At 36.8% G+C, this 27,897-nt stretch overlaps 1 protein-coding gene across 2 annotated transcripts in view; it reads left to right on the top strand.

The window, feature by feature from the left end:
* Positions 1-27,897, top strand: part of SRGAP1 (SLIT-ROBO Rho GTPase activating protein 1) — a 357,119-nt gene that overhangs the window by 240,946 nt on the left and 88,276 nt on the right. For both annotated transcript variants that reach the window (XM_043967043.1, XM_043967042.1), the window contains exons 7-8: positions 23,895-24,116; positions 26,202-26,303. In XM_043967043.1, the coding sequence (XP_043822978.1) occupies positions 23,895-24,116; positions 26,202-26,303 (324 nt within the window). The remainder of the gene's footprint in view (positions 1-23,894; positions 24,117-26,201; positions 26,304-27,897) is intronic.

Below are 27,897 nucleotides of genomic sequence, written 5' to 3' on the forward strand. Positions count from 1 at the left end.
TGTCTGAGTTAGGATTTGATTCCAGTCTTCCTGAGTCCAAGTCCATTGTTCTGTCTTCTATACTACCTAGCTGTCTCTAGATGTCAACAAGTCCACCCCCTAAATTTTACAGATGAGGAAACTGAGGTTAGAGATGGAAAGTGACTTGCTAAAAATGGCAAATGGCAGAGTCAGGACTCGAACTCAGCTTTCTTAAATTCAATGCTTTTTCAGCCCTTTTTGGTCATGACAATCCAGTCCATGTAGTAAAATACCTTTTCAAGGGAGCTTTATGGGGAAATTGCCTCCAAGACAAAACAGGATGTTTCCCTATCAAGCAAGCCCAAATTTAGAGTAAAATTGTTTCTATGTACAGTATAAAAAAGAAAAAGCCAAATTAAATAGGAATATAATGAAAGGAGAGTCTAACCTAGTTTTTCATATGAGATGAATTTTAGAATAAGTTGACTTAAGTTAATGATTAGAAGGGAAAATACCAACTTTTACCATAGATTTGGTTTACTTTCTTTAAAAGCATTTGCTAATGTTTATGTTCAGATATTCTAATAAAGAGCTAGAATGGCATAGTAGAGGGGGCAGCTAGGTGGCACAGTGGATAGAGCACCGGCCCTGGAGTCAGGAGTACCCGAATTCAAATCCGGCCTCAGACACTTAACACTTACTGGCTGTGTGACCCTGAGCAAGTCACTTAACCCCAATTGCCTCATAAAACAAAACAAAACCAAAAACAAACAAACAAAAAAACAAAAAGAATGACATAGTAGATACAAAGGTGGTCTCTGAGCCTGGAAGAACTGAGTTCAAGCACTGTTTCTTCTACTTAATGACCATGCAACCCCCAGCAAGTCACTTACCCTCTCAATGTCCTAGACAACTCTCTAGGACCAACAAATACAAAGAAGGTACTTAACTGCATTAATAGAGGGTGTTTGGGGGCAGCTAGGTAGCACAGTGGATAGAGCACCAGCCCTGGAATCAGGAGGACCTGAGTTCAAATCTGGCCTCAGACACTTGAAATTAACTACTTAACCCCAATTGTCTCACCCCCCCTCCCACCCCAAAAAAGAAATAAAGAAACAGAAGGTGTTTCCCTACCCTTATTCCTTATTATGAATTAAAAAAAATAACTCAAAGGTGAACACATTTAACTGTCTCAATCACAGTTCACCAGACCACTATATGACATAGTAATATCACCAAGATGGATGTCATTAAAAATTCTGTGTAATAAGGCATCCTTCCACAGATTTGGAAGTCAGACAAGAACTGGACTTGAGCTAGCCTTTGGATAACACACCCTTTTTTGGGAGTGCAAATTAATACAGACATACTTCATTTATGTCATCGACTAGGTCTATGAAAACCTTACATTGGGTAAAATAATATTACAAGGGTCTGAGGAGAATTAACACCACTGGAGTTCAAATGCTAACTCAGGTCATCATTGACAAACCAAATTGTGTTAGCCAAATAATATTTTTGTACATTACACTGGAGTTTGCTAATAATGTACTAAATGGCATTATTGAAAGATGACATTGGTCAGGTAATATCATATTGGATATGCTTATTCTTCCAATAAAACTGTAATGGTAATATTTAAAATGTTTCAGAATTTTCGAGACATGCATGCATAGATATATTTACACCTAAACAAATGATATCCTAATTTTGACTCACCTATTCTCTAAAATGATTTCCTAAGAACCTTTACTAGATAACACTTTGCTAGCCTGGTTATAATTCTTATGCATATTTTTAAAGTAATAAAAATATATTCCTTTTAGACATTATGTGATACAGATGGTTAAGTTATTCAGACAGAACTTACTTATCATTAATTCTAATTAGTGAGGTTTTGCTATACATGTTAGCTCATAATGTAGGCAAATTGGCAAAGAACTGGATATGAAGTGGTATCTATGGACACCTTATAGTCAGATATGGAGAATTTTATTCAGAGTTATGGAATAAGTTGCTCCCCAAGTATATTTTTTAAAAATCAGTAACCCTAAATAATATCTCAGAACAAGAAAATACATACATTTTAATAAATCTTGAGGGGACCTTTTTGTTTTTCTTTTTTAAAAAGTTGCTACATGTCCCTTGGAATTTGTTTTCAATAAATCTTGAATTCTTAATTAAGTACAACCTGAATGTAGTCACCATAAAATTAGCCCTATCCCAATTATGAAATATGCCAAATGAAACTTCATGGTTAAACTCTAAGCACTGGTAAAACTTTTGGAAGGATATTCATTTGGGGTTAAAGTGATAGAAACATCTGGTAATTGTTTGGTGGGACAGAACTTTAGAGGTCATCAGTCAACAGGCATTTCTCAAGCACTTATAATGTGCCACACACTGAGCTAAGCACTAAAGATACAAAGGTAAATAAAAGTGGCTCTTTCCCTCAAGGGGCTTACCTTCTAATGGAGTAGACAACAGGGACATCTAGGTATGTATAAGTTCTATATTCAAAGTAAATGGAAGTTAATCTTAGGGGGCACTGTTGAGAGGCATGGTGCAGAAGGTGGCAAGATGCCAGGGAATCTAGGAGGTAGAGATGGGAAAGGTTGTTGAGTTATGGTGTTGGAGATCTTGACATAATGATGGAGCTGTAACTGAGTCAAAGGGTATGGGGGGAAAAAGTATACTAGAAATGATGGCCAAGAATATAATATCAATCCAAGAAAACCAGATCTTGGTAAGTGGTAGAAGATGGAAAAAGCAAGAAAGAAAATGGTGTAAATTAAAGGAGGCTTATTAATTATGGGATAAGAGTTCCAGAGGGTACAGTGGAAGGGTTAGACAGATATAGAGTAGGACATCAAGCATGTAGGGTTGATGAATGAGGTTTCAAACAGCTGGAGTTGAAAAGTGTTGGGGGAAGGTGTTCTTTGGCAATCAGGGGTTCAGTATCACTGAGCTGGGGGGAGTAGGAGGGAATGGCAGAATGCTAACGATTGGGGAATTGGGTATCAATGAATTCTCATCTTGAAGCCAGGTGAATAGAATGTTTAAGGCTGGTCATTGAGGTCCTAACAAGTATTTATCTAGTCCTAACAAGTGTTTATTAAGTGCTTACTATATTCCAGGCACTGTACTAAGTCCTGTGGATACAAAGAAAGGCAAAAATATAGTCTTTGCCTTCAAGGAACTCGCATTCAAATGAGGAAGATAGCATGCAAATAATTCTGTATGTATAAATATATATATGGATTGTGTGTGTGTGTGTGTGTGTGTGTGTGTAGAGACAGAGAGAGAGAGAGAGAGAGAGAGAGAGAGAGAGAGAGAGAGAGAGAGAAAGAAAGCGAGGAGGAGGGAGGGAGGAGGTAATCTCAGAGGGAAGGGAGGGGGAGAAGAGAAGAGAAAAGGCCTTCTGTAAATGGTGGAATTTGAGCTGAGTCTTAAAGGAAGCCAGGAAGGGATAACCTTCAACTGCCTGGCCTGCCCTATTGCTGTGAGCTGGCAGACCTCATAGCAGGCCCAAGTGAGAGGCAGTGTGTTCCTGGTCAGAAGGCAGGAGCAGCTGTGTCTTGGGGCCTCATGTGGTCTAGCCTGGATCTGAAAAGTAAAGCCCTTCAGAATATCCTTGAAAACTGGTCATCTAGTGTCCGCCTAAAGATCTCCAGTGAAGGGGAGACATTCCACTTTTGAACAACTCCAATTCAAAGGGAGTGTTGCTCAACACCAAGCTGGCATTGGTCTCTCAGCAATTTCTAGCCCTTATCCTTGTCCCTTCCCTAGATTTCAGTGTTGCTTTTTTGTTTAAATGGTTGTAGTAACTGCACACAGTTTCATCTTTATAAACCCTTTCCCCCCTCTAATTTAGTATCGCTTTTCACTTTTGTGCTAGTCAAAGATATGACTTCACACAGGCAGTGGATTCTGACATGACCTCCATGTTGATAGGAAGTTTTTTCCTGATGTTTGGTACTTGTCACATTTAGTGCCTTCCTTGAGAAAGTAATCATGATGATTGTAATGTTTCTGAATAGTCTACCAGCCTTTGAGCCTCTTTCATTTCTTGATTTTTGGTTATTTAGAATGTTGTTCAGCCTTAGTTCTCAGAGAGGACCAATGACATCACAAGGGGGATGTTTTGACTTGCATGTGAATTGGATTTAAGTGACACATGTATTTATTTATATGTGCACATGATTCATATTTATATATGTGCATAATAAATGTTAATTTCAATTAACATTTTTCAGTTAACAAGTGTTTTCTTTCTTCACTTTCCTCCTTCCATTGAAAAGATAAAAGAAAAACCAAAACCCTTGTAACAAATATGCATAGCGAAGCAAACCAAATTCCAATGTTGGCCATATCCAAAAACATGTCTCATTCTGCATATTGAGCCTGTTACTTCTCTCAGGAAATGGCTAACATTGTTTTTCATCAATACTCTGGAATCCTGGTTTCTAAGTGCATTGATCAGAGTTCTTAAGTCTTTCAGATTTAATTATTTTTAATTACATTTTTTACATGTTTCTTTAGAAGCTGTCACTTATCCATTTTTCCTTCTGAACTTCTTTCTCTTCTGCACATTAAAAATGCACAGTGGGGGCAGCTAGGTGGTGAAGTGCATAGAGCACCGGCCCTGGAGTCAGGAGTACCTGAATTCAAATCCAACCTCAGACACTTAACACTTACTAGCTGTGTGACCCTGGACAAGTCACTTAACCCCAATTGCCTAACTTGGCAACACTATACTCCTCTTTGAACCACCATATCCCACTCCATGATGAAAAGTGTTGTGTATTTCCCTCCATCTTATCTTCTTATAGGTCTCCTCTCTTTACCCACCACCTCCTCTTTACAAAGAGGGTGGTGAGAGAGGAGGGTGCTCAATAATATGCTTCCTTTCTTCTCTTCTTCTTTTCTTCCCATTGCCCAGTCCTGATCCCAGGTTTTTTTCTTTCTTTCCTTTTATTGTCTCTTTTACCCACCCTCCAATGTTGGATTTTGTTTTACTCATGACTAGTCTCTTCCTGAATATACCCTTCCTTTTAATGCCCACCTTTTCTATCTACTTGAAAAATAATTTTTATTGGACATGTTTAAAGAATAGAATTGATGGTAGAATCATTAAGAAATTCAGAATAGTGTCTCTGCAAAAAGTCCATATGCTGCAAACAGCTCACCTAAGACCTGCTGGTGTCATTCTGTAGAGCAATAAATAAGCTGCCTAAGGAAATCAGTCATCTAAAATATATCATGTAAATTCCAATGAGTCACCATTAATAGTGGGATTTAGCCTCCTGGTTATAGAAAAATAGTAGAAATTAAATTAGAAATAGTTTTTAAAAATTTATCATCTTCAATTTTCTAGAATTGTTCTAGGGGAAAAAAAAGTTGTATAATACAACCTTAACTTTCCTCAGCTCTTCATGGAAACTGGTAGCCTAACTGTCCTTGAGACTTACTAGCTTAAAGGACTAATTCTCAGACCATTAACATGGCTTCTTGGGGGCAGAAGTACAAGAGTCTCAGGCTCTCCTCCCTTAGGCAGGACACCCTTAGGCTCCCTTAAGCACACTAGCACAGAGTCAGGGGAAGCTACACCCAACTAAATTCGGGCTAAGTAGCCTAAGTATGCTATGGCCAAATCAATATCCTTTAATTAACTGGTTTATGAGTCTTTCATTTATTTCATTCCGGTACTGAAACTCATTCACCAAATTAGCTGAGTCAGTACTGTTTATGACATCATCAATTCAACCACACATTAGTCAGAATCCATTCAGAATAACAATTCACTTCATGCCTTTCAAAGAATGAAAATATCATTAGAGTCAAGATTTTATTAACTTATCTGCTTTTAGCAGACTTAAAGATAATTGAATCCTGTCACTGTTGTTTTACCTCTTACGAGGTTTGTGATCTCTTTTCTTTTTTAAAATTTAATAGTATTTTATTTTTTTCCAATTACCTGAAAAGACAATTTTCAACATTCTTTTTTTGAAAGATTGAGTTTCAAATTTTTCTCCCTCCCCTTGCCAAGGTGGTAAGTAATCTGATATAGGTTATACATGTACAATCATATAAAATATATTTCCACATTAGTCATATTGTGAATGAAGAAACAGAACAAAAGGGGAAAACCATGAAAAAATAACCAAAAAGAGTGAAAAGAGTATGCTTTGATTGGCATTCAGACTCTATCAGTTCTTTTGCTGGATGTAGAGAGAGCATTTTCCATCATGAGTCTTTTGAAATTGTCTTGGATCCTTGTATTGCTGAGCAGAGTTAAGTAAATCATAGTTGATCATCTCACAATGTTACTGTTACTATGTACAATATTCAACTGATTCTGCTTACTTCACTCAGCATCACTGCGTGAAAGTCTTTCCAGGTTTTTCTGAAATCTGTCTGCTCAACCTTTCCTATAGCACAAAAGTAGTCCATTATATTCATGTACCACAACTTGTTCAGCCATTGCCCAATTGATGGGCATTCCCTTGATTTCCAGTTCTTTGCTACCACAAAAAGCGCTGCTACTTAGTTGCTTAACACCAAGCACTTAGTTGCCTGTCTTGTGGTGGGTACTGGCACCCCAGTCTCTTGAATAATGAAGCATTATTAGTGCACCAAACGATCCCACTTATACAGTAACAGCAAAACATTTGTCATCTTCAATGTGCAACTTTCTGGATTTTAATGATCCTACGTTGAAGTGCATGGATTATTTCAGAAGTTAGAGAAGAAATCTTACTACCCATCATGGATTATTGCAGCTCAATAACCTCCCACAAGCCACAAATTTGCTTTGTAAAAATGTTTGTCATCTGTTTTATTAGCTTTTCATGTAGAGGAAGGTTCTTCTGTTGTGGGCCATCTTTATATTGTCATTTCTGAATAATGAGCTATGCAGCATCTTTTGGTTTAATCTTTATGTCTCTGGTGTAATGAAGCTGCTTAAAAAACAACTTACTCAAAGTGAAGAGTTTTCTTAATGAATTTGACTTTTTCCCTATATCATAGGAATTTCATTAAGATATATCAGTTGAGATCCATCCAATTACAGTGGTGTGTACCCAATTAGAGCTGAGTCTTTATTAAGGCAATTATAGAGAGACCATGGGTTGAGAACCTAAAGTGTTGAGGAATAATGATTCTGTCATCTTTTCGTTCATTCTGGATCTTGAACATTTTTTAAATCCCCAAATGAGTTAGAACAAGATTGTGGAAACTTCTTTCCTGTTCTTAGCCTTTTTTGTAGCCTGTGGACCCCTTCTCTCTGTTTTTAATTACATAAAATACTTAGGATTATACAGGAAACCAATTAGATTGAAATACAATTATCACAATATTTTTTAAGTTCACAGACTCTAGGTTTAAAATCTTTTCTCTATGGGAATGGGTCTTTTATAAGGTCTGTAATAGTTGAATTCAATTCATCAATTTTAAAGGCACCACCCTCTTTCTACTCATTCAAGTTCAAAAGCTCAGAATTAACCTTGACCCATCACCTAATATATTTAAACAATTGCTGTCTTAACTGTTCTACCTCTATGTCCACCCCTCTTCTCCACCACAGTTTAGGTAGTCATCTCTTTTCACCTATACCATTCTCCTTTGAAATCCTTCCTTATACCATTGGCATAGTGATGTCCTAAAGCACAGGTTTTGACCATGTCACTCCCCTCCTCAATAAATTCCAATGGCTCCCTATTGATCAGGATCAAATGTAAACTCTCTTTAGATTTTAAAGCCTTTTACAACCTGGCCCCACCTACCTTTCCAGGCTTCTTATACATGACTCCCTTCGTGCATTCCATGGTCCAGTCAAACTAGACCTCTTGCTGTTCCTTGTAAATGGCACTACATCTTCCATGTCCTTGTTTTTGCACTGGCTCTGTCTCATGCATAGAGTTTACTCCTTCTTTACTTCTGCCACTTGAAATCTTTTGTTTCCTTCATGACTTAGCCAAAACTTTATCATCTATATGAAGCCTTCTGTGCCTTCCACTCTGACTAGCCGCTAGTATCTGCCCCCCAAAAAACTACTTTGTATTTATTTACAGTATTATGTATTGGAATAAATAGACAGCAAGGTTGCACAGTGTACAGAGCACTGGGCCTGGAATCAGAAAGACCTGAGTTCAAACTCAGCCTCAGAAACTTAAAGGTAGCATATATTTTTCTTTTACAAAAAGATAAGTGTCCCAAATTTTCTGACTTTTTCTATAATGAGGAGTGGCTGTCATTAATATGCTACTTAGCGGATATTTTCTTTCTTTTTTAAACATTCATTTTTTTTTAATTTTGAGTTCTAAATTCTGTCCCTTCCTTGAGCCCCTCCCCCACCTGTAGAGAAGGCAAAGATAATCCTTATACAAGTGAAGTCATGGGAAACATTTCCTTATTAGCTGGGTCTAGAAGATATTTTTTTAAATTACGTAATCTATTGGGGCAGCTAGATGGCACAGTGGATAGAGCACTGGCCCTGGAGTCAGGAGTACCTGAGTTCAAATCTGGCTTCAGACACTTAACACTTACTAGCTGTGTGACCCTGGGCAAGTCACTTAACCCCAATTGCCTCACTAAAAAAAAAAAAAATTAAGTAATCTATTCCTTGATGATAAGGTAACTTTTTTAAAAAATGTATATTTCTTTGTTTTTAACTTTAATATACTAATGCATCCTCCCCCTACCAGTTTAGCACAACTAAATATTATATCCATCAAGTCTGACAATAAACACTATACTCCACATCCACAGTCCTCCCCCTTTGCAAAGAAGGGAAGACAAAACATTCTCATATACCCTCTTCAGGTCCATCTTATTAATTATAATCATACAGCATTATTTCAATTATGTTTTTGCTATTTTTTAAAAATAAATTTTTACTAATCTATTTTTATCACCTATATTTCCACTGGTATTCCCCTAACCCCTACCAGAGATCCATCCCTTATAATAAAGTATGGGGGGGGGGGAGAAAAAAAGGTATCCACAAGACAAAGAATATATCAGAAAGTTTGATTTTATAAGTGGTATCCCACAGCCATGGAGCCTCACTTCTTCAAAGGAACAGAGAGAGGCATTTTCTCATATGTCTAGAATGGACCAAGCTTAGGCATTATAATTTTGCAGCATTCAGTTTTTATTATTTTGTTGCTATGGCTCTTTCTATATTCATTGATGTAGTCATTTGGGGTATTGTTTTTGGATTCTGCTTAGTTCATTTTATATTAATTCAATAAGTTTTCCCATGTTTCCCTATGTTATTATATTCATTGTTTCTTACAGTATAGTAATATTTCATTTTATTCAATATACCAGAATCTATTTAGTCATTCTGCAATCAATGGGCATCTACATTGTTTCCAGTTCTTTGCTTCCATGAAATATAAATATTTTGATATATATTAGGCCTTTCTTTCCATCTTTGGTATACCTGGGTTTTGTTTCCATCTGTGTGATATCTGGATCAAAAGATATGGACTTTTTAGCACTGTCTTAAGAAGGGTTCTGCATTACTTTTCAGAATGAGCAGACTAATTTTCGGCTTCACCAACTGTGTATTAGTGTGCCTGTCTTTCAGAAGTTAAAATCATGGTTTCAGACAAATCAAAAATAAATATCCACACTATAAAAGGAGATAAACAAGGAAACTCCATTATTGAAACGAACCATAGTCTACAAAGCAATATTAGTATAATACTTATGTGCTCCAAATGCCTTAGCATCTAAATTCATAAAGGAAAAATTCACTGAATTATGAGGCATAGTAATAAAAGAATGACAAGAGATTTTGATGCCCCTCTCTGTTTTAAATGATTCTAACAAAGATAAATATAAAATATGAAAGGGAAAAAGTAGAATTGAACAAAATTGTTTTGATTTGACTTGTACTATTAATGATTTGGAATAATCTTTACAACAGTTACTCAACTCTTCTTTTGAGAACTCTTCATAAGGGTTTTTTGTTTGTGTTAATTCCCTCAATATCTCAGATAGCAGACAAAGGTGATGTTTTAGCATTCAGTGAGAAAGTAACTGCTTTTTGAACAAAATATAGTTTTGAAAATTGATATTTGGAAGTGTTTCCATCATTTTGTGATTTTATTGCCAAATACAATGTAAGTGTATTTTATATATATATATATATATATATATATATATATATATATATATATATATATAAACATTCCTATTTGCACACTTTAAACATTTGGAAACAAAATTTTCCAAAATCTGAAAATCTTCCAGATAAAATGTTTCAGGGAATTATTTTTTACCCATTCATTTGAAAAAAACAAAAATGCAACATTTTTGGGATTTGTTTGCATAGAATGACTGAATGACATGGGGAAGAGGAAAATTACTAAGTGAATTTCAACAAAAACTTAAGCATAGGATGGGGTTAAAGAATGGATATCAAGAATTTGTTATGCGCAATCAATGACCTTCATTTTGGAGCTATGAATCTTTAAGCTCCCCCTTTTCCGCTGATAGCCATTTAAAGCTTGCTTTGAAATAAGCTAAACTTAGAACCATGTTCAGGTATGTAGTATATAAATAAGTAAACATCTAACAGGGATATGGGTTCAAAAATGTTTAACTAGTAGTGGTGTGTAATCAGAAGATTTAGAGACCACTGACTAAAGAACAATATCCCCATTAAGGGAGGGTGTGTCACAGATGGGGGGGGCGGGGACGGGGACTTACAAAAAAATTTAAAGAGATAATTTTAGGGATAGCTAGATGGCGAAGTGGATAAAGCACTGGCCCTGGATTCAGGAGGCCCTGAGTTCAAATCCAGCCTCTGATACTTGACACTTACTAGCTGTGTGACCTTGGGCAAGTCACTTAAACCCTCATTGCCCTGCAAAAAATTAAAAAATTTTAAAAAGAGGTAATTATAACTTCCTCTTGGGGAATTATTTTTGTTGTTGTTGTTACTGTTTAATTGCCCAGATGACTCTAACTCCTCTGGGATGCAGGCATCAGACCTGTAGTGGCCTAGTGACAGAGTGGTTCAATTTCATCTTTTGAGTACATACTTTCAATATTTTTCAACTCAAAAGTCATTTCCCTTAATAATGCCCTTATGGGTGTCACCTTCCTTTTGGGCAGCTGGAGTCAGGAAGACTTGAGTTCAAATTGAGCCTCAGATGCTTACTAGCTGCTGTCCCTGGGCAAGTCATTTAACCCCAGTTTATCACAGTTTCCTCACTTGTAAAATGGGAATAAGAGCACACCTACTACTTCGCAGTGTTGTTGTAATGATCAAATGAGGTACTAATCATAAAGTGCTCAGGAGAGTGCCTGGTAAGTGCTATAGAAATGTTAGCTATTAAAATAATTGAGTAAATAGAGTAAATAATAAAATAAAATAGACTAGGAAAACAGAAAATCTAGCAGGCAAATAGATGGGTGTATGTGCTCAGTGGGAATATACAAACTCTTTGGAAACTCTGGTTCAGAATGGCTCTAGGGACTCATGTCCAGGGTAGGGGCTGGGATACACTGGTTTGGACCTACCTTGGGAGAGCTAAATGAGCCTCTGTGGATTTGGTTACAGTCACGTAAAGAAATCTACAAATTATCATTCACTTAGTTGGATTCTGTGCCACACGTATTAACATCCACCTTTCCATTTCATACTTTGTATCCATTTCCATCTCACCCATTTATCATTTAGACCCACTTATTGCTCGAGAGACAGCTGACAACTATTCTTCCTGAATGCTTGGCCAGGTTGTTAACATGGCAGCAAGAACTAGGTTAGAACGAGACCCTCCTCTAATGTCTCATGGGAGCTGTAGTCGGCTCCCCATGTAGGTTTATCAGATAATGAAGACAAAGGTACCTAGGGAGGGAAAGATAACAGTTATACACAAAGGCCTTTAGAAGCTTAGGTAAAGCTTACCATCTGTATAAACCTTCCAACTCAGGCCACAGAGGCACCTCTCCCCACAGAAAATGATGTTTCTGGTGGAGAATATTGTAGCAAGAAGTACTGAAACAGGAAAAGAGAGGTAATTATTCCAAAGACATAGTTCTGTCTTTCCTTCTTACATGTACTTGATGAGTCAAGGAACTATAATTAAATGATTGTTATCTTCTTAAAGTCATCCCTACGTCACAGGGTAGTTTGCCCTTTAAGGACAGGGACTGTCTTTGTACTCCCACCATTTAACATAGTGCCTGAAACATAGTCGGTGTTTAATAGCTGCTGTTAACTGATTGAATTACTGTTGTCTGTTCAGGCTGCCTGAGCTGCACCTTTATTTGGAGAAGACAGTGAGATTTGGGGAGATGATGCTTGATCAGAGTAATTTGGGTGATTGACTCATGAATCGATGAAAAGAAAAAGGAGAAGAGAACCAGATATGGGAGGGGGTGGAAAATATGAACTTTCTCTTCTACCTCCAAATCATACCATATCTCTAACTCTCATGAATCACACAATCATTCAGCACAATTAAGCATTGACTTCTGCCTATGCCAAGCTGTGCCAGGCCCAGGGAATAAGCCAATAATGAATAAATAATAATGAAAAAAATAATAATTATGAAAAAACTTTTGCCTTCAAGGAGCTTACATTTTATCACAGAAGAAAATGTCTACATATATATGCATATGCAAAATGTATGCATGACAAATACTAGGTCATTTTCGAGAGGATACCCTAGCCACTGGGTGACACTTGAGCTGAGCTTTGAAAGAAACTGGGGGTTTTAAGAGGAGTAGAGCAAGAGGACATTCCAGACATAGGAGCCAGGGTAAGAAGATGGCATGCCTTGTACACAGGACAGTGGGAAGGGGCAGTTGCCTAGATTGTAGAGTACATGGGGGGGGGGAAATGAACAAAAGTAAGAGAAACAGAACTCCTAAGCTATTTGGAAGTTTGAAGCTACATAACAGTGTAACTTTTAGTATTCCTGCATATCCTTTTCCCCCACTTTTTATTTATCCTGATGTATGATTTCACTGATATTTGGAACTTCAGTCAGTCAACAAACATTTATTACACACTTATTATTGGCCAGGCATTGTGCTAAGTAAGCTCTAGAGACTCAAAGAAAGGCAAAAACAACTTGCCATGGCATGGAAACACAAACCAAGAATTCAGGTTGCCAACTCATCATTAACTCATAGGCTCAGATAATTCAGTAAGGTACTAAAAGGTAAAGTGATATTTGCTCCTGATCACACAGCTAGTGTCAGGCAAGACTCCATTCTTCCTGATTCAAAGGCCATCTTTCTGTCTACTATAACATGCTATTATTAGCCTTCGGTAATATGGTACCTAGAGAACTTATTTCCCATAAGCCTTTATAACTAAAAATCTTTTTTCAACATAACTTCTCTACTACACTCATCATTCATTTCTCTCTTTTTTTTATTCACAACAACACAGCTGGCCTCATCTACATCCCGTTACCAGTTGCAGCCCTGATCCATGAACATGAGGGTTTGCTGTGGTGATTCAAAACAATGGATGACCGGCAAAAAAAACAAAACAAAACAAAACAAAAAAACCCCAAACACCATTGGATGGTAGAGGCCTTGGTAGAAGCTTCTGAGATACACAAATTTGTTCTCTCCCATAGTTGCTTCTTCCTCAGTTTAAAAATACAATTTTATAGAACCCCTTCAAAACATTTTTAAGGGCAGCTAGATGGTGCAGTGGATAAAACACTGGCTCTTGATTCAGGAGGACCTGAGTTCAAATCCGCTCTCAGACACTTGACACTTACTAGCTGTGTGACCCTGGGCAGGTCACTTAACCTTCATTGCCCTGCCAAAAAAAAAACAAACCATTTTTAAGAAATAAATTTTAATTATGTTATTCTGAAATTGGTAACCATGCACAGATAAGGGTAGGATAGCAAAAGAGTTTATATGTGAAATTGCAACTTTTTTTTTCATGCACTTAAAGAATGTCAAAAATTCACCTTAGTTACAAAATTGTCCTTGTTTGTCTCTATGTATCTCTGAATTCCTTTCTAGTCTACTCTATTCTATGCCTGTTTTTAAATATTTATTTGATATCCTCTCCCTTTTTTAATGACATCACTATCACCACACAACCTTCTACCTCTTCTCCATCTCCCACCTTCCCCCAAAAAAGTCTTCCATTATTACAACACAAAATCCATACACTGGCCATGCCTAAAAATGTTCCTCCCATCCTCAAACTCTTTTGAGTTTGTCCCCTCTCTGTCAAGAAGTGGAAAACATGCTTTATCCTCTGTCTTCTGGAGTTTTTCACTGAATCATTCAGAGTTCTTAAGCCTTTAAAAGTTGTTGGGTTTTTTTTTCTTTGAAATAGTGTAGTTATTTTACAAGTTTTGTCCTTATTTTTCTCACTTCACTTTACATGGCTTCATAGAAGTCGTCTTGGGTTTCTTTGGATCTATTCCTTTTGTTATTTTTTACAGAACACTCATACTCTTTTGCATAAACCAGAATTTGTTCAGCTAATCTCCAATTGATTGGCATCACCTTAGCTCCTTGTTACAATAGAAGACATGATGATATTTTTGTATATATTTGTTCATTCCTTCTATTCACATAGTGTTGTTAGGACTAGACAAAAAGTCTGCGATCTGACTTTTTGGGTGTGGTTCTAAATGAATTACCAGAATGGCTGGAGCAATTCATAATTCCACCATTAGTGCATTAGTGTAGACAGTACCTTCATTATTCACATTTTTGCCATCTTATTTATACATTCATTCTATAAGCATTTATTAAACACGTACTATGTGCTAGACACTATGCTTAGCACTGGGTATTCAAATATGAGAAAAGACAGTCTCAGCCCTCAAAGAAATTACAGTCTAATGGTAGAAGACAACACACAAGGAAGCTGCTAAGGTCAGGATAGGGGTGGGAAGGTATCTGATGAAAGGACATGATGGAGAAATAAGAGAATTGTCACAGAAGTGCAGCCAGGTGAGAAAAGAGGAGATGTTCTGAGCTAAGCTCCTCCTAACATGGAGGATTTGTAATTCATGGTTTCACCATTTAATCAGAGGGGCAGAAAATGGTGATGAAGTGGTATGCCAAGGCTAGTAGGATCTTGCAGAATGATTAGGTTTTCCCAATAATAAGCTTCTCGAGTCATGATGGAGAAGTCAGATGCCCTAGTAAAGGACTGATCTTAAACAACCTGATGGATGTGAGGTGGGACCACAGAGTTGTTTTAAATTGCATTTTTCTTTTTAGTGTTTTGAAGCATTTTTTCCAGATAATTGTTGAAAAGTTTCATTTATTTTATTGAGAACTGCCTATCATTTTCTTTGACCAGTTATCTATGGGAGAATCAATCTTGTTCTTATATATTTAAATCAGTTTCCAGATATCTTTGATAGCCAACCTTTAGGAGAATAACTTGCTACAAAGAATTTTTCCCAATTATCTTTTTCACTTCTAATTTTTTACTGCATTAATTTTGTGTAAAACCTTTTCAATTTTTTGCAATCAAAACTGTACATGTTGTTTTGTGATCCTATTACTTGTTTAGTTAAGAACTCTTCTCCTCTCTATGTTGATGAAGTTTGTCTTCTTTACTACTCCTCTAATTTGTTTGTGATGTAACCTGAATCTTTGTCATTTATCTATTTGAAGCTTATGTATGTGGTGTGAGGTGATAGTTTAAACTTAATATCTGCCAAATTGCTCTACCATTTTCCTCTGCAATTTCTGTGGTGTGGTGAGGTCCTACACTAGTAGTTGATATCCTTGTATTTATTAAACACTATGCTACTATATTCATTTGTTTCTGGACCTTGTATACCTAATCTGTTCAGTTGATCAAATTTTCTAGCTTTTTTTTAAACTAGCACCAAATAATTTTGACTGTTTTATGCCATCGTTCAAAATCTAGTTCTGCTAGACTCCTTACTTACCACTTCTGTTTTTTACTTCCTCTGAGATTTTGGCCATTTGTTGTTTTTTGTCTGGTTCTATAAAATAACTTTGTCAGTTTGATTGTTGTGGTAGTAATAAGTAAATTAATTTACATGGTACTGTCATTTTTATTATATTGTTACAGCCTAACCATGATCAATTAATATTTCTCCAATAATTTAAGGCTGTATTTATGTGTTTTGTGGTTGTGTTCATATAATTCTTCTGTGTGTCTTGGTAAGCACGTTTCAAGATATTTTATACATTCTGAAGTTATTTTGAATAGAATTCCTCATTATGTATTCATGCTGTGTTTTGTTAGTAATATGAAGAAAGGATTATGATTTACATGTGTTTATTTTATGCTACTTTGCTGAAATTGTTTCAATTAATTTTAGTTTACTCCCTAGGTTCCTTTATGTAGGCCATCATATCATTTGAAAAAAATGACAATTTTATTTTCTCTTTGCATATTGTTATTACCTCAGTTTATTTATTTATTTATTTTTTGTCTTAATGCTATAGCTAGCATTTCTGAAACTATATGATTTAACAGTGGTTGTTTTTCCCTTAAGAGTTTTCCCAATAAGAATTGGGAAGTCCTTAAGCATTTCTCCATCACAAATAATATTGGCTCTTGGTTTCCTATGGTTTTTAATATTTTTCAACATATTATATTTTGTCAGTGTTTTCTGAAGGTATTGAAATAATCTTGTAATTTTTATTGTTTTTGAAAAAATAGACATGGACTATTATAGCTATAATTTTCCTAATATTGAACCAACCATGCCTTACTGTGATAATTTCAGTGTAGTCATAGTGTATGATCTTTTTAATATGTTACTATAGCTCCTTTTTAAATATTTTATTAGGTGCTTTTGCATTGATATTCATTAGGGAAATCTATCTATAATTTTCTTTCTCTGTTTTGCCTTTCTTATTTAGATCTCAAAACCATACTCATGGAAAGAATTTCATAAAATCCTCTCTTTTCTCATTTTAACATTTTGTATAACATTGCAATTAGTCTTTCTCTGAAGGTTTGATAGAATTCACTTCTAAATCTAGCTGGCCCTAATTTTCTTTGTTTTTTAAGAGTTTGTGGCTTTTTTCAATTTGTTTAATTTTACCCTACTTCAGAAAAACAATCATTTCTTGTTCTGTTAAGGTATTTTATATTTCTGTAAATATTCATTCATTTTAGTTATCAGTTTTAGGGCATATAATTTCTAATCATTTCCTTTATTTCCTCTTTATTGGTTTTGAATATTCATTTTTCATTTTTGATATTACCAATTTGGTTTTCCTCTATTAAAAAATCTGATTAGCAAATGGTTTAACATTTTTTTAATTTTTCAAGTCAATAAGTTTTTACCTTCAATTTCATTTATCTCTTCTTTGATTTTCATAATTTCTTTTATTTGAGGGTTTTGATTTGTTGCTTTTTCCTTGTTCCAAGCCCATTTTTATTGTTCTATGCCCAACCGAAAAATGTACTCTTTCTCTCTTTTGTTAATGATAGTGTTCAGGGTTATGAATTTCCTTCTGACTTCTTTCATTACATTACAGTAGTCTGGTTATGCTGTCTCATTGTTATTTTCTTTGATGCAATTGTATTTTTTCTACTATTTTTCACTGATCCACTCTTTAGGATTAAATTATTTTATCTCTAGTTAGAAGGCAATAAAGGAGTGCATTGAATGGAGCAATGGACCTGGAATCAAAGAGGCCTAAGTTTAAATCCATCTTCAGATACTAACTGTGTGACCCAGGATAAATCTCTTAGCCTCTTCTCAACCTCCATTTCCTCATCTGTAAAATGAAGAAAATATCTGCCCCCTTTCAGGGTTGTTGTTAGGATTAAATGAAATAATGTTTTTAAAGTGTTTGTCAGCCTCAAAGAACTATATTAATTGATGGTGGTGGTAGTAGTAGTATCCACTGTAAGCTTAAATCTTTCCTTCAAATACCTTATTGACTCTAATTTTTCTTTTGCTATGGTCATTAAGGAATGTGCTTTTAATTTTCTGAATTTGTTTAGGAAGTTTTTATGCCCAAGCAAACGGTCATTTTTTTTTTTTAAGTGAGGCAATTGGGGTTAAGTGACTTGCCCAGGGTCACACAGCTAGTAAGTGTTAAGTGTCTGAGGCCAGATTTGAACTCAGGTACTCCTGACTCCAGGGCCGGTGCTCTATCCACTGTGCCACCTAGCTGCCCCCCCAAATGGTCATTTTTTAAAGGTGTCATACACAGCTGAGCAATGTGTATATTCCTTTCTACCCCTACTTAGTAGTTACTAGAGATCTTATATAATTTTTCTAAAATTGTGTTCGTCATTAATTTCTTCATCTTTTCATTAGATTTGTATAGTTCTATAAGGAGTACACAGAAATTCCCACCTATTATAGTTTTCCTATCAATTCTTCTCTGTAATTTTGGTCTCTGTGTATTAAAGATTAATATTTTCTTCCCTGTATTTGCTTTAAACATAATGTCATTTTTCTGTTATGGCTTATAACCATATCTCTTTACTGCTCCTTTATCTGAGATCATCTTCATAATATTACCTAAAATTTATATAGCACCAGGCACTGTGCTAAGTGTTTTACAGTTATTATCTTATTTGATCCTTACAACAACCTGGGGAAGTTGGTGCTATTATTATCTCCAACTTACAGATGAGGTAGCTGAGGCAAACAGAGGTTAAGTGACTTGCCCAGGTTTACCCAGCTAGTAAGTGTCTGAGGCCATATTTGAACTCAGGTCTTCCTGACTCCAGGCCTACCACTCTAACCACTGCATCATCCTTTTTATGTTTTCTTTTAAATATAATTCTGATCTGGTTCTTCATTTTAACTATATGTGAATTTTGTGTTTCTTTTCTTTTTAAGCAAGATTTTAGATTCTGCTATTTGATCTTTTCTGTTTTTCTTTTCCCTTTTATGGGTTGATTCATCCCATTCGTGTTGATGGTTATGATGATCAATTGTGTATCTCCTCCATCATATCCTCTTATAATTTTTTTTCTTTTACTCTCCTCCTGCCTTTAAAAACTCTTTTCCAAGAAAATGATAAAAGAAGGAAGATGATCAATGTTAGTAATTCATAATTAAAACAATCTCTTTTGTTTTCCCTCATTTTATTGCTCCCAGACCCTAATAACTGTTTCATTATATTTTCTTTTAATAGCCCCTTTAGATCCACCTTCCTAACATTTGTTTTGCTTGTGACTCTTCTTTCCTGAATCTGCTACCCTCTGCAACCTCCATTCTACTCTTCCTATTCCCACCTATTTACTAGTTAAGGTTAACATATTTCTACACCACACCAAACACTCTGTGTGTGTGTGTGTGTGTGTTTTCAACCTTCCTTTGTTTAATTGAGATAGAAATTTATGATTTTTATTCCCCTTCCAGTTTCTCCATATTTGTGTATTCTCATGTTCTCTATAAGGAATATTAAGTTCTACCCTAGTGTGTTCCTTCCCACCCCCCTCTCTTTTCATCCCTCTTTTAAGACCATAATGACACAATAAAACCACCTACTCTCCCCCCGATATATTTTATTTAACTCTGCCTGTCACCACTGGAAGATTTGTAGGAATGGTGTATCTCTTTTCCTATTACGATGTAAGCACTTTGTCATCATTTAGTCTCTTCCCAACCTTCAAATATATTACTTTACTAAGTTTCTCTTGTTTTCATTTCAAAGTTTGTGTTCAGTTCTGGTCTTTTCATCAGGAATACTTGAAAATCCATTATTTTACTAAAGGTCCATTTTTCTCCCATAGGATTCTTACAGAGTAGTTATTCTTGGTCGAAAACTTTATCTTTTGGTCCTCAATCAGAGAACTGTAATCTTTAAGTCCCCTGGAGCATCCCTGGTCATAGCACCGAGGACTTCTAGCCTTCCTTGAGTGACCCCAACCTCCCTAGAGCTTTCAGCCACTTGGAGTATTCATGGAGGTCAGTGCATTGGCAGGGTCCCAACCTGTTTACCTGTATTCTCATTAATTTACCTGACAAGATCCCTCTCCAAATGCCCACAAGCCATCTTTTTATGTACTCTTGGGCTTGATGGAGGGAAGTTGTTTTCCCTTTGGGTTTCTTGAGCACTCTCTCATCTGGTGCCTCCTTTGAGATCTTTGCTAGAGTATATATGGGGAGAGCTGACCTCTTCTAAGACTTTCCCTGTCACCATATTAACCAGAATGATTCCCTTTCAGAATTTTCCATCTTCCAATGCTCTTAAACTTTGTTTTCATTAGCTCTTTTATTAGTTTCTCATGTAGTCCATTAAATGTGCTGGGTTGTAACTCAACTCTTTGTAACTCTTTGCTTTTCAGATCATCATTAATAATTCATAGACTTCCTGGAATTACATTAGGCCCTTTTAACCAAATTTCTGGAATCTAAATGTATGCAATCTTGTTTCAAATTCTAAGACATTTCCAGTGTTGGCCTTGGTGCTTCAGGTGATATATACTTTAACAAAGAAGTACTTGCATTATATCATTTTTTTAAAGGTGCCCTGAAGAAGGGCAACTAAAACCCTGTGGTACAGCCTCAGAGTCAGTAGTGTTGATTATTTACGGGGTGATGGGAGGAGTTAGGGGGAAAAAAATCATTCCCACTCAGAAGCTGATTGTGGCAAGAAGGATGCATGAGTGTATTGTTTTCCAGGTTTGCCCCAAGGAGCTCCATGAATCTGTTATTAAGCAGTATGTTCCCTCCCTCATCACTGAAATCATAGAAAAAATCAAGATGTATGGTCATTGCTGTTGAGACTCAATGTATATGGGTGTGTGTTTAATTAAATTGAATTCATCAGAGACACAGATGCAGATATATAGATCTAAAAGCAAATCTGAATATCTACATCTGCCTATCTGATAAATTCAACTCAATTAAACAAACATTTATTGTCTGCTGCACACAAAGGCATTGTGCCAGGTGTTGCTGTAGTGATTTTGATCTATTTTATACTAGCTTTTTTTCCCCCTTTTCCAACTTCTGCCTGGAAATTTTGAGGAATAAAAGATACACATTCTATAATTTATTTTATAGACTAAAAATATAGCTTATGTTAACTTAGAACTTAGAAGTTAGGTGTTTTTGTTTTCAAAAAAACCTAAAAGAGAGGCTTATTTTCTGTTTTAAAAAAAAAATCAGTCAGTCTGTTGTGTAATATCATTCCTCCCAGTTTGAATTTCCTACCAAGTCCCACTGGATTCCATATTCATAAAATATGAAGCAGCTGGCCTGATCAGCAGGCAGCTTAATTCCTTTAATTACTAGGAGTCTGTCAATATCCACAATAGTGAGTGAGGTATGTTCAAGACATCGTTTGCCCTAGAAAAATTTAAGTCCACTTCATATACAGCTAGATTTTTTTTTTAGGCATGAACTTATGGAAAGATAATGAGAACTATTTTAAAAGTTTAAAATAAAACTATTTTTCAATTTCTATGAGTTAGTTCTATGTAACAATACATATTGTTGCATTTTTGGAACAGGATAAATAAAAGATAATTGCTCAGTTCATGTGTCTGAGACTGAAACTTAACAGATATTAATGGGGGCAGCTAGGTGGCACAGTGGATAAAGCACCGGCCCTGGAATCAGGAGGACCTGAGTTCAAATCTGGCCTGGAACACTTGACACTTACTGTGTGACCCTGGGCAAGTCACTTAAGCCTCATTGCCCCACCAAAAAAAAGACATTAATTCATATTCTTTTAATGTCTGAGTGGCCCTCATCCATTGAGGACCACAAGTCATCCACCGTGGATGACCAATGACTTGCTCCTGCAACTACTGGTAAAAAATGTTTTCTTGGTATAATTAAGGAATAGAACAGCAGTCTTTTCTGGTTGAGTATTTCTACTCTATGGCAATATATTTTGACCAAAATTTATTTTGACCAGTATTCCCAATTTGGAGAAGGCCACCATTTGGAGAATATATCCAAAAATTCTCAAGCCTGGGGAAATGGGGGATGGAACCTGGGGAGAGATGGAAAGGGAACGGATCAGAGCCAGACCAGGCAACAACTCACCTAAATTACAACGAAGTCTGAAGGGGCCTCATCTTTGAGGTACACGGAGTAAGCTAAAGTCTTTTGTCCTGGAACAGTACACATCCCCCTAAGCCTTCTCATCTCCAGGTTTAAACATTCCTAGTTCTCAGATAACCCACATATGACAAGGTTATCAAAGAAGTTCTCATGAATAAATATATGCATTTGTTTTCTTCTATGTGACTTGGATTAGGTATACAGTGGAGTGAGTTGGTTTTGTTGCGGTATGTAAAACCCAACAATATTCTTTTTAGTACTGCATTACCATGTATATACTGATTTCAAGTCCATTGTGCATACATCACCGAGTTCTCAGGACCCTGTTTTTAAAATTAGCTTCCCTGAGAATAAAAAGAAAAACATGACAAGAATAATGAAAAAGCAATGATGGTTGAAGAATTCCAAGGCCTCGAAGGTGAAACAAGAGAGGATAGGGCTGGGGGCGGCTAGGTGGCACAGTGGATAAAGCACCGGCCCTGGATTCAGAAGGACCTGAGTTCAAATCCGGCCTCAGACACTTGATACTTACTAGCTGTGTGACCCTGGGCAAGTCACTTAACCCCAATTGCCTCACTAAAAAAAAAAAAGAGAGAATAGGGCTAAGGCTAAGGGGAATGATGGGAAGTGGCATTTCTGTCCTTTTCTCAGATTTAATTGTGCTTTTGCCTCCTATGCCTTCTTTCGATATTCTCTCCTCATCTATTGAACAAGCCATTCAACTGCCTTATTCTAGAGGCTGCTGGTGACTCAATGGATAGAATATTGTGACTGGAGCTAGGAAGACCTGAGTTCAAATCCAGCCTTAGACACTTAGAAGTTGTGTAACCTTGGGCAAGTCACTTTGTTGTCCACCTCAGTTTTGCCAACTATAAATTGGGGATAATAATAGCACCTACCTTGCAGGGTTGTTATGAGGATCAAATGAGATAATATTTCTATAAAGCACACTGTCTAAAACATAATGGCACTAAATACATATTCCTTTCCATTCTCTCCTACTGCCCTATTTCTACTTCTTTTTCTAATACTTATCAAGTACATGAGGCAGCTGGGTGATGCAATAGAGCACTGGCCCTAAAGTTGTGAGGACCTGAGTTCAAATCTCACCTTAAACACTTACTTGCTGTGTAACCCTGGGTAATTCACTTAACCCCAGTTACCTCAAACTTGTAAGACCATCTCCAGTCATCCTGATCTATATCTTGCCACTGGACCCAGATGGCTCTAGAGGAGAAAGTGAGGTTGGTGATTTTGCACAGCCCTCCTTCACTTAAAACCAATTCACTTCAAGCTATGACATCACCCCATGTCATGGTCCTCTTTGAGAACAAAGGCTAAACAAGAACAACAAAAACAACAATTAAATACATAATAAATATAGAATACTCTGCTAGATGCTGTAAAAGGTACAGTTTAGATAAGACAGTTCCTGCCTTCAAGGAGTTTACAGACTAGTAAAAGAATAATACACCAAGAAGAGTAGCTATTTATTATACATGGTATTACAAGATAAAGACATTAATGAGTTAAGTAAGACATTACTAAGGAAGATTTGAGGGGGCGGGGGATAATTTTTAACCATTTCTTTTACCTCATGCTCTGGAAGAAACAAAAATAGTAGAAAGAGCATTGTATTCAATGTGAAAGTACCTGGGTTTGAATCCCAGTTATTTCACCCCTCTGTAAAGTGGGAGAAATCAGACTAATTCCTAAAGGTCCCTTTCAGTTTTAAATCTATGAGCCTATAATTCCATGGGCTTTGGTGTAATAGGCAAGATCTGAAATACAAATGTGTCTTTGAATTCCTCTAGGTTTTATCTGTGAGATCATGGTAGCATGAGACAGGGATCTCATTGTATGTATAGAAATGTGTAAACAATCCTGTTTTATTGCTTCCTTCCTGTGACTTTTTTTGTTTCTGCTTCTCCCCTTCTTTAGTGTTGTGATCTTGGATACCACGCCAGTCTGAACAGAGCTCTAAGAACATATCTTTCTGCGGAGTATAACCTTGAAACCTCCAGACATGAAGGCCTGGATATTATTGAGAATGCAGTGGATAATCTAGAGCCCCGGAGTGATAAGCAGAGATTCATGGAGATGTACCCCGCCGCTTTCTGCCCACCAATGAAATTCGAGTTTCAGTCTCACATGGGTGATGAGGTCTGTAATTGGTCACTGCTTCCACTGGAGAGAGTGATTCTCCTCTTTTCTTTTTTGCCACCTCTACCACCCCAGTGTACTGTCAGATTCCATAGTCTCATGGAAGGTTATCAGTATAGTTCCCTAGCCCTCCGTCTTATACTGCATGCAGTGTTGTGCAAAGTTCAACCATTGCTGCCATTTCAAGAATGTCATGTGGAGAATTAATATAAAACGGCAGGGAAAGTTGGAGAAGGAAAACTATTTTTATAGAAACACATCCCCAATGGTAAAACCAGAAGTTTGCAGAGAACTATCTTAAGTTCTTGTTTCTATCCATTTTCCCAAAATTGTGGTTGAGGTGAATTTCAAGAGTTCGTTATTTATACTTTTGTTCTTAGATAGTAACAGAAGAACAAATTATTTGGAATTGACTACGTAGAAGGAAATAGACCAGGTGTATAAGATAATGGGGGGGGGGGAATATTAGTTACTGTGGTTATGCTGACAAGAGTGTGTAATATATGTGTTGCTAATGATATCACCTATGGAGGTTAAATTTAATATCAAATTTTTTCATGTAAGTTGAAGTTTGTAGAAGGTTTGAGAACAGAAAATTCAGTTTCTTAAGTATTTCTAATTTAATTATCATTTTATTTGTTCTGTGGATGAATGACTGGATTAAAAATGTCTCAAACCAACAGACATATGTTCAAAGACACAAAATTCTGAATAGGAAGATAGCTGACTTAAATGTAAAATGAGCTTTTTGAGGGGGCAACTATTTTATTTTTACCTTTGTACGTTCTTCCACAGTGCCTTGTAAATAGTAGTCACGTAATAAGTGCTTACTGAATTGAATTATTGACCCCCAGGTCTTTTATCTACAAAGTGGAAATGATTACTATCTTTTTTTTCCAAACATGAACAAATTTAAATGGACATGGGATGGATGAGAGCATGCCCTAGAAGGAATGACTCTAGCCAGCATCTCCTGAACTCAAAAACAGACTCTATGTTTTGTTTTTGAAACCGAGTGAATCTAAATCTCCCTACTTTACCAAGGGCTATACCAAGCAACCTCTGAGAACTCCAGGTGCCCATAGAGGAGCCCTACCCTTTCACGTAACTCCTTCAGAATGTGGAGTAGTAATCCTAGCTCTGACATTTCCTACCAGCATAACCTTCTTCAAGTCACTTAATATCTCTGATCCTCCGTTTCCTTATCTGTAAAAAGAAAAGGTTGAACAAAATTATCTCTGAAGCACTTTCTAGCTCAAAATAAATGTACCTGTGAACATTTCTGGGGAAAGAGTGTAAGTTACAAGGGGATCTTTTGTAGAACTAGGTGGGGGACAGAACAGAATTTAAACAGGTAAGACCCCAGTGAAAAGTGCTGACATTGAAATCATACATGCATGCATACACACATACATATACACAGAGGCATATACCTATATAAAACATACACACATATACACATGTGTATGTGTGCATGTAGTTTAAATCTCTTTGCACCAAAACCTAAGCTTCAGTATTTGTTAGATTGTGAGCAACTTGAAGGCAGGGACTGGTCTTTAACTCTTTTTGTATTGCCCGGGCTTACCACAGTGCCTGGTATCCAATAGGCATTTAATAAATCCTTATTTACTGACTGAGTATAATTGTGATACTTATTTAGTTCAGTGTGGGCTCTATGACTCAGCTGACCCTTAATCTAGTTGAAAGAAATCATACCAATCTATCTTAGATTTTGTTCCCCCTTGGAATGACTCTCTTTGGCAACATTTTTCAGTCATTAAACCAAGTTCCTGGAGTGTGAACTTTAAAATGAAGGCCTAATTTCCAGGCATCTTTGAGCTAGATTCCACACAAATGCTGTTCTCATAGTGATACCTAGGCCACCTCTTTGCATACAGTTCTTGCCTTTTATGTTAGAGAAGCAAATTTTAAATTAGTGTTGGAGCTGGCTGTTAAAAGAAGATGTACAATGGGGCTTCTTAAGGGACCAGCAGTGACTCATCTGGTATTTAAACAGTGCAGTAAAAATCTCTGGCTTCTGAAATTCAGACTCGGGCCTCATGATGCTTTGTGATTCTTTCTCAGGTCTGTCAGGTCAGTGCCCAGCAGCCAGTGCAATCAGAGCTCATGCTCAGATATCAGCAACTGCAATCACGACTGGCCACGCTCAAGATCGAGAATGAAGAGGTGAGATTTCTTCCCATGGCATGGCATATTTTGAAACTCCCACTGGCATTGATCACTGTTTGCACCACATAACAACATCAGACTATTAACGTGTTAAATGCACCATCTTCATGATGCAACACATCCATTGTAGTATTAATCTCTAAAAAATAGCTAGTAGCATTATATGTAATGAGTAAATCTACCGGTCTTATGGGTCTTCTGGTTTTTGTTTGGGTTTTTTTTGGGGGGGGGCAGGGCAATGAGGGTTAAGTGACTTGCCCAGGGTCACACAGCTAGTAAGTGTCAAGTGTCTGAGTCCAGATTTGAACTCAGGTCCTCCTGAATCCAGGGCCAGTGCTTTATCCACTATGCCACCTAGCTGTCCCCTTATGGGCCTTCTGTAAGTAAAAAGTATAGGGGTTAAAGTACTTGGAGTCAATACCTGAGTTCAAATCCTATCGCAGCTCTTAACAATTGTGACCCTGGGAAAGTTACTTAACCTTTCTCAGCCTCAGTTTCCTCCCCTTTAAAATGGGAATAATAATATACCTACCCCCTGAGGTTATTGCAAGGATCAAATGAGATAACATACAGTTTGAAATCTTCAAAGTACTTTATAAATTATCATCATCACAAAAGAATTATCAGAGACTCCATGCACTTAAATATAAATATATTTCTTGCTCCAATACATCAGGGGCCAGTGATTTCATCAGTTTTGGTCCCCCCTCCATCAATCCCTATCACAGCTTTTATACATCTTAGTAGGTGGCCTTCATGAGATGTTAATGGCCAGAAAAAGTCAACACTCAGTGACCAACTCCATGACATTTGAGCCTTGTTAAACTTGGCTAAGTAGGTCCTCAGATGACTGATACAAAGCCTATCCCTGGGTCTGGATTTTAAGCCTTGTGCTTAACTTATATTAAATGTTGGAAAGCTCAGCATAGAGACGACCCTGAATTCTCAAGGCTACAGAGACTGGTGCAGAACAAGATCAAGAAGTTTCTATCAGCCTGGAAAGGTTTAGAATATTGCTTTAGTGATGTGCTGTGGCTACTAACCAAGCACAGGCTCCCGGCTAGGCACTTCAAAAGTTAGCTGATGGGTCACCATAGCCAAAAGATTTATCACGTCAGAAACAAATATTTTCAAAGGGCCACTGAATATGCCTATCCCTTTCTGTTTCTTAAGTGATGGTGACCATGTAGCAGAAAACAGGGCACAGGATGCTGAAAATGACACCATTTTTAGGCAGCCTATAAACATTGATTTAACTACTAGTACTCTGAATATGTAAGGTGACACAGTGGATAGAATGCTGGGCCTGGAGTCAGGGAGACTCCTAATGACCCCATTTGGGGTTTTCTTGGCAAATATCCTGGAGTGGTTTTCCTTTTTTAAGCCTTGTGCTTAACTTATATTAAATGTTGGAAAGCTCAGCATAGAGACGACCCTGAATTCTCAAGGCTACAGAGACTGGTGCAGAACAAGATCAAGAAGTTTCTATCAGCCTGGAAAGGTTTAGAATATTGCTTTAGTGATGTGCTGTGGCTACTAACCAAGCACAGGCTCCCGGCTAGGCACTTCAAAAGTTAGCTGATGGGTCACC

Source organism: Dromiciops gliroides, chromosome 5, assembly GCF_019393635.1.
Source record: "Dromiciops gliroides isolate mDroGli1 chromosome 5, mDroGli1.pri, whole genome shotgun sequence".
Lineage (NCBI taxonomy): Eukaryota > Metazoa > Chordata > Mammalia > Microbiotheria > Microbiotheriidae > Dromiciops > Dromiciops gliroides.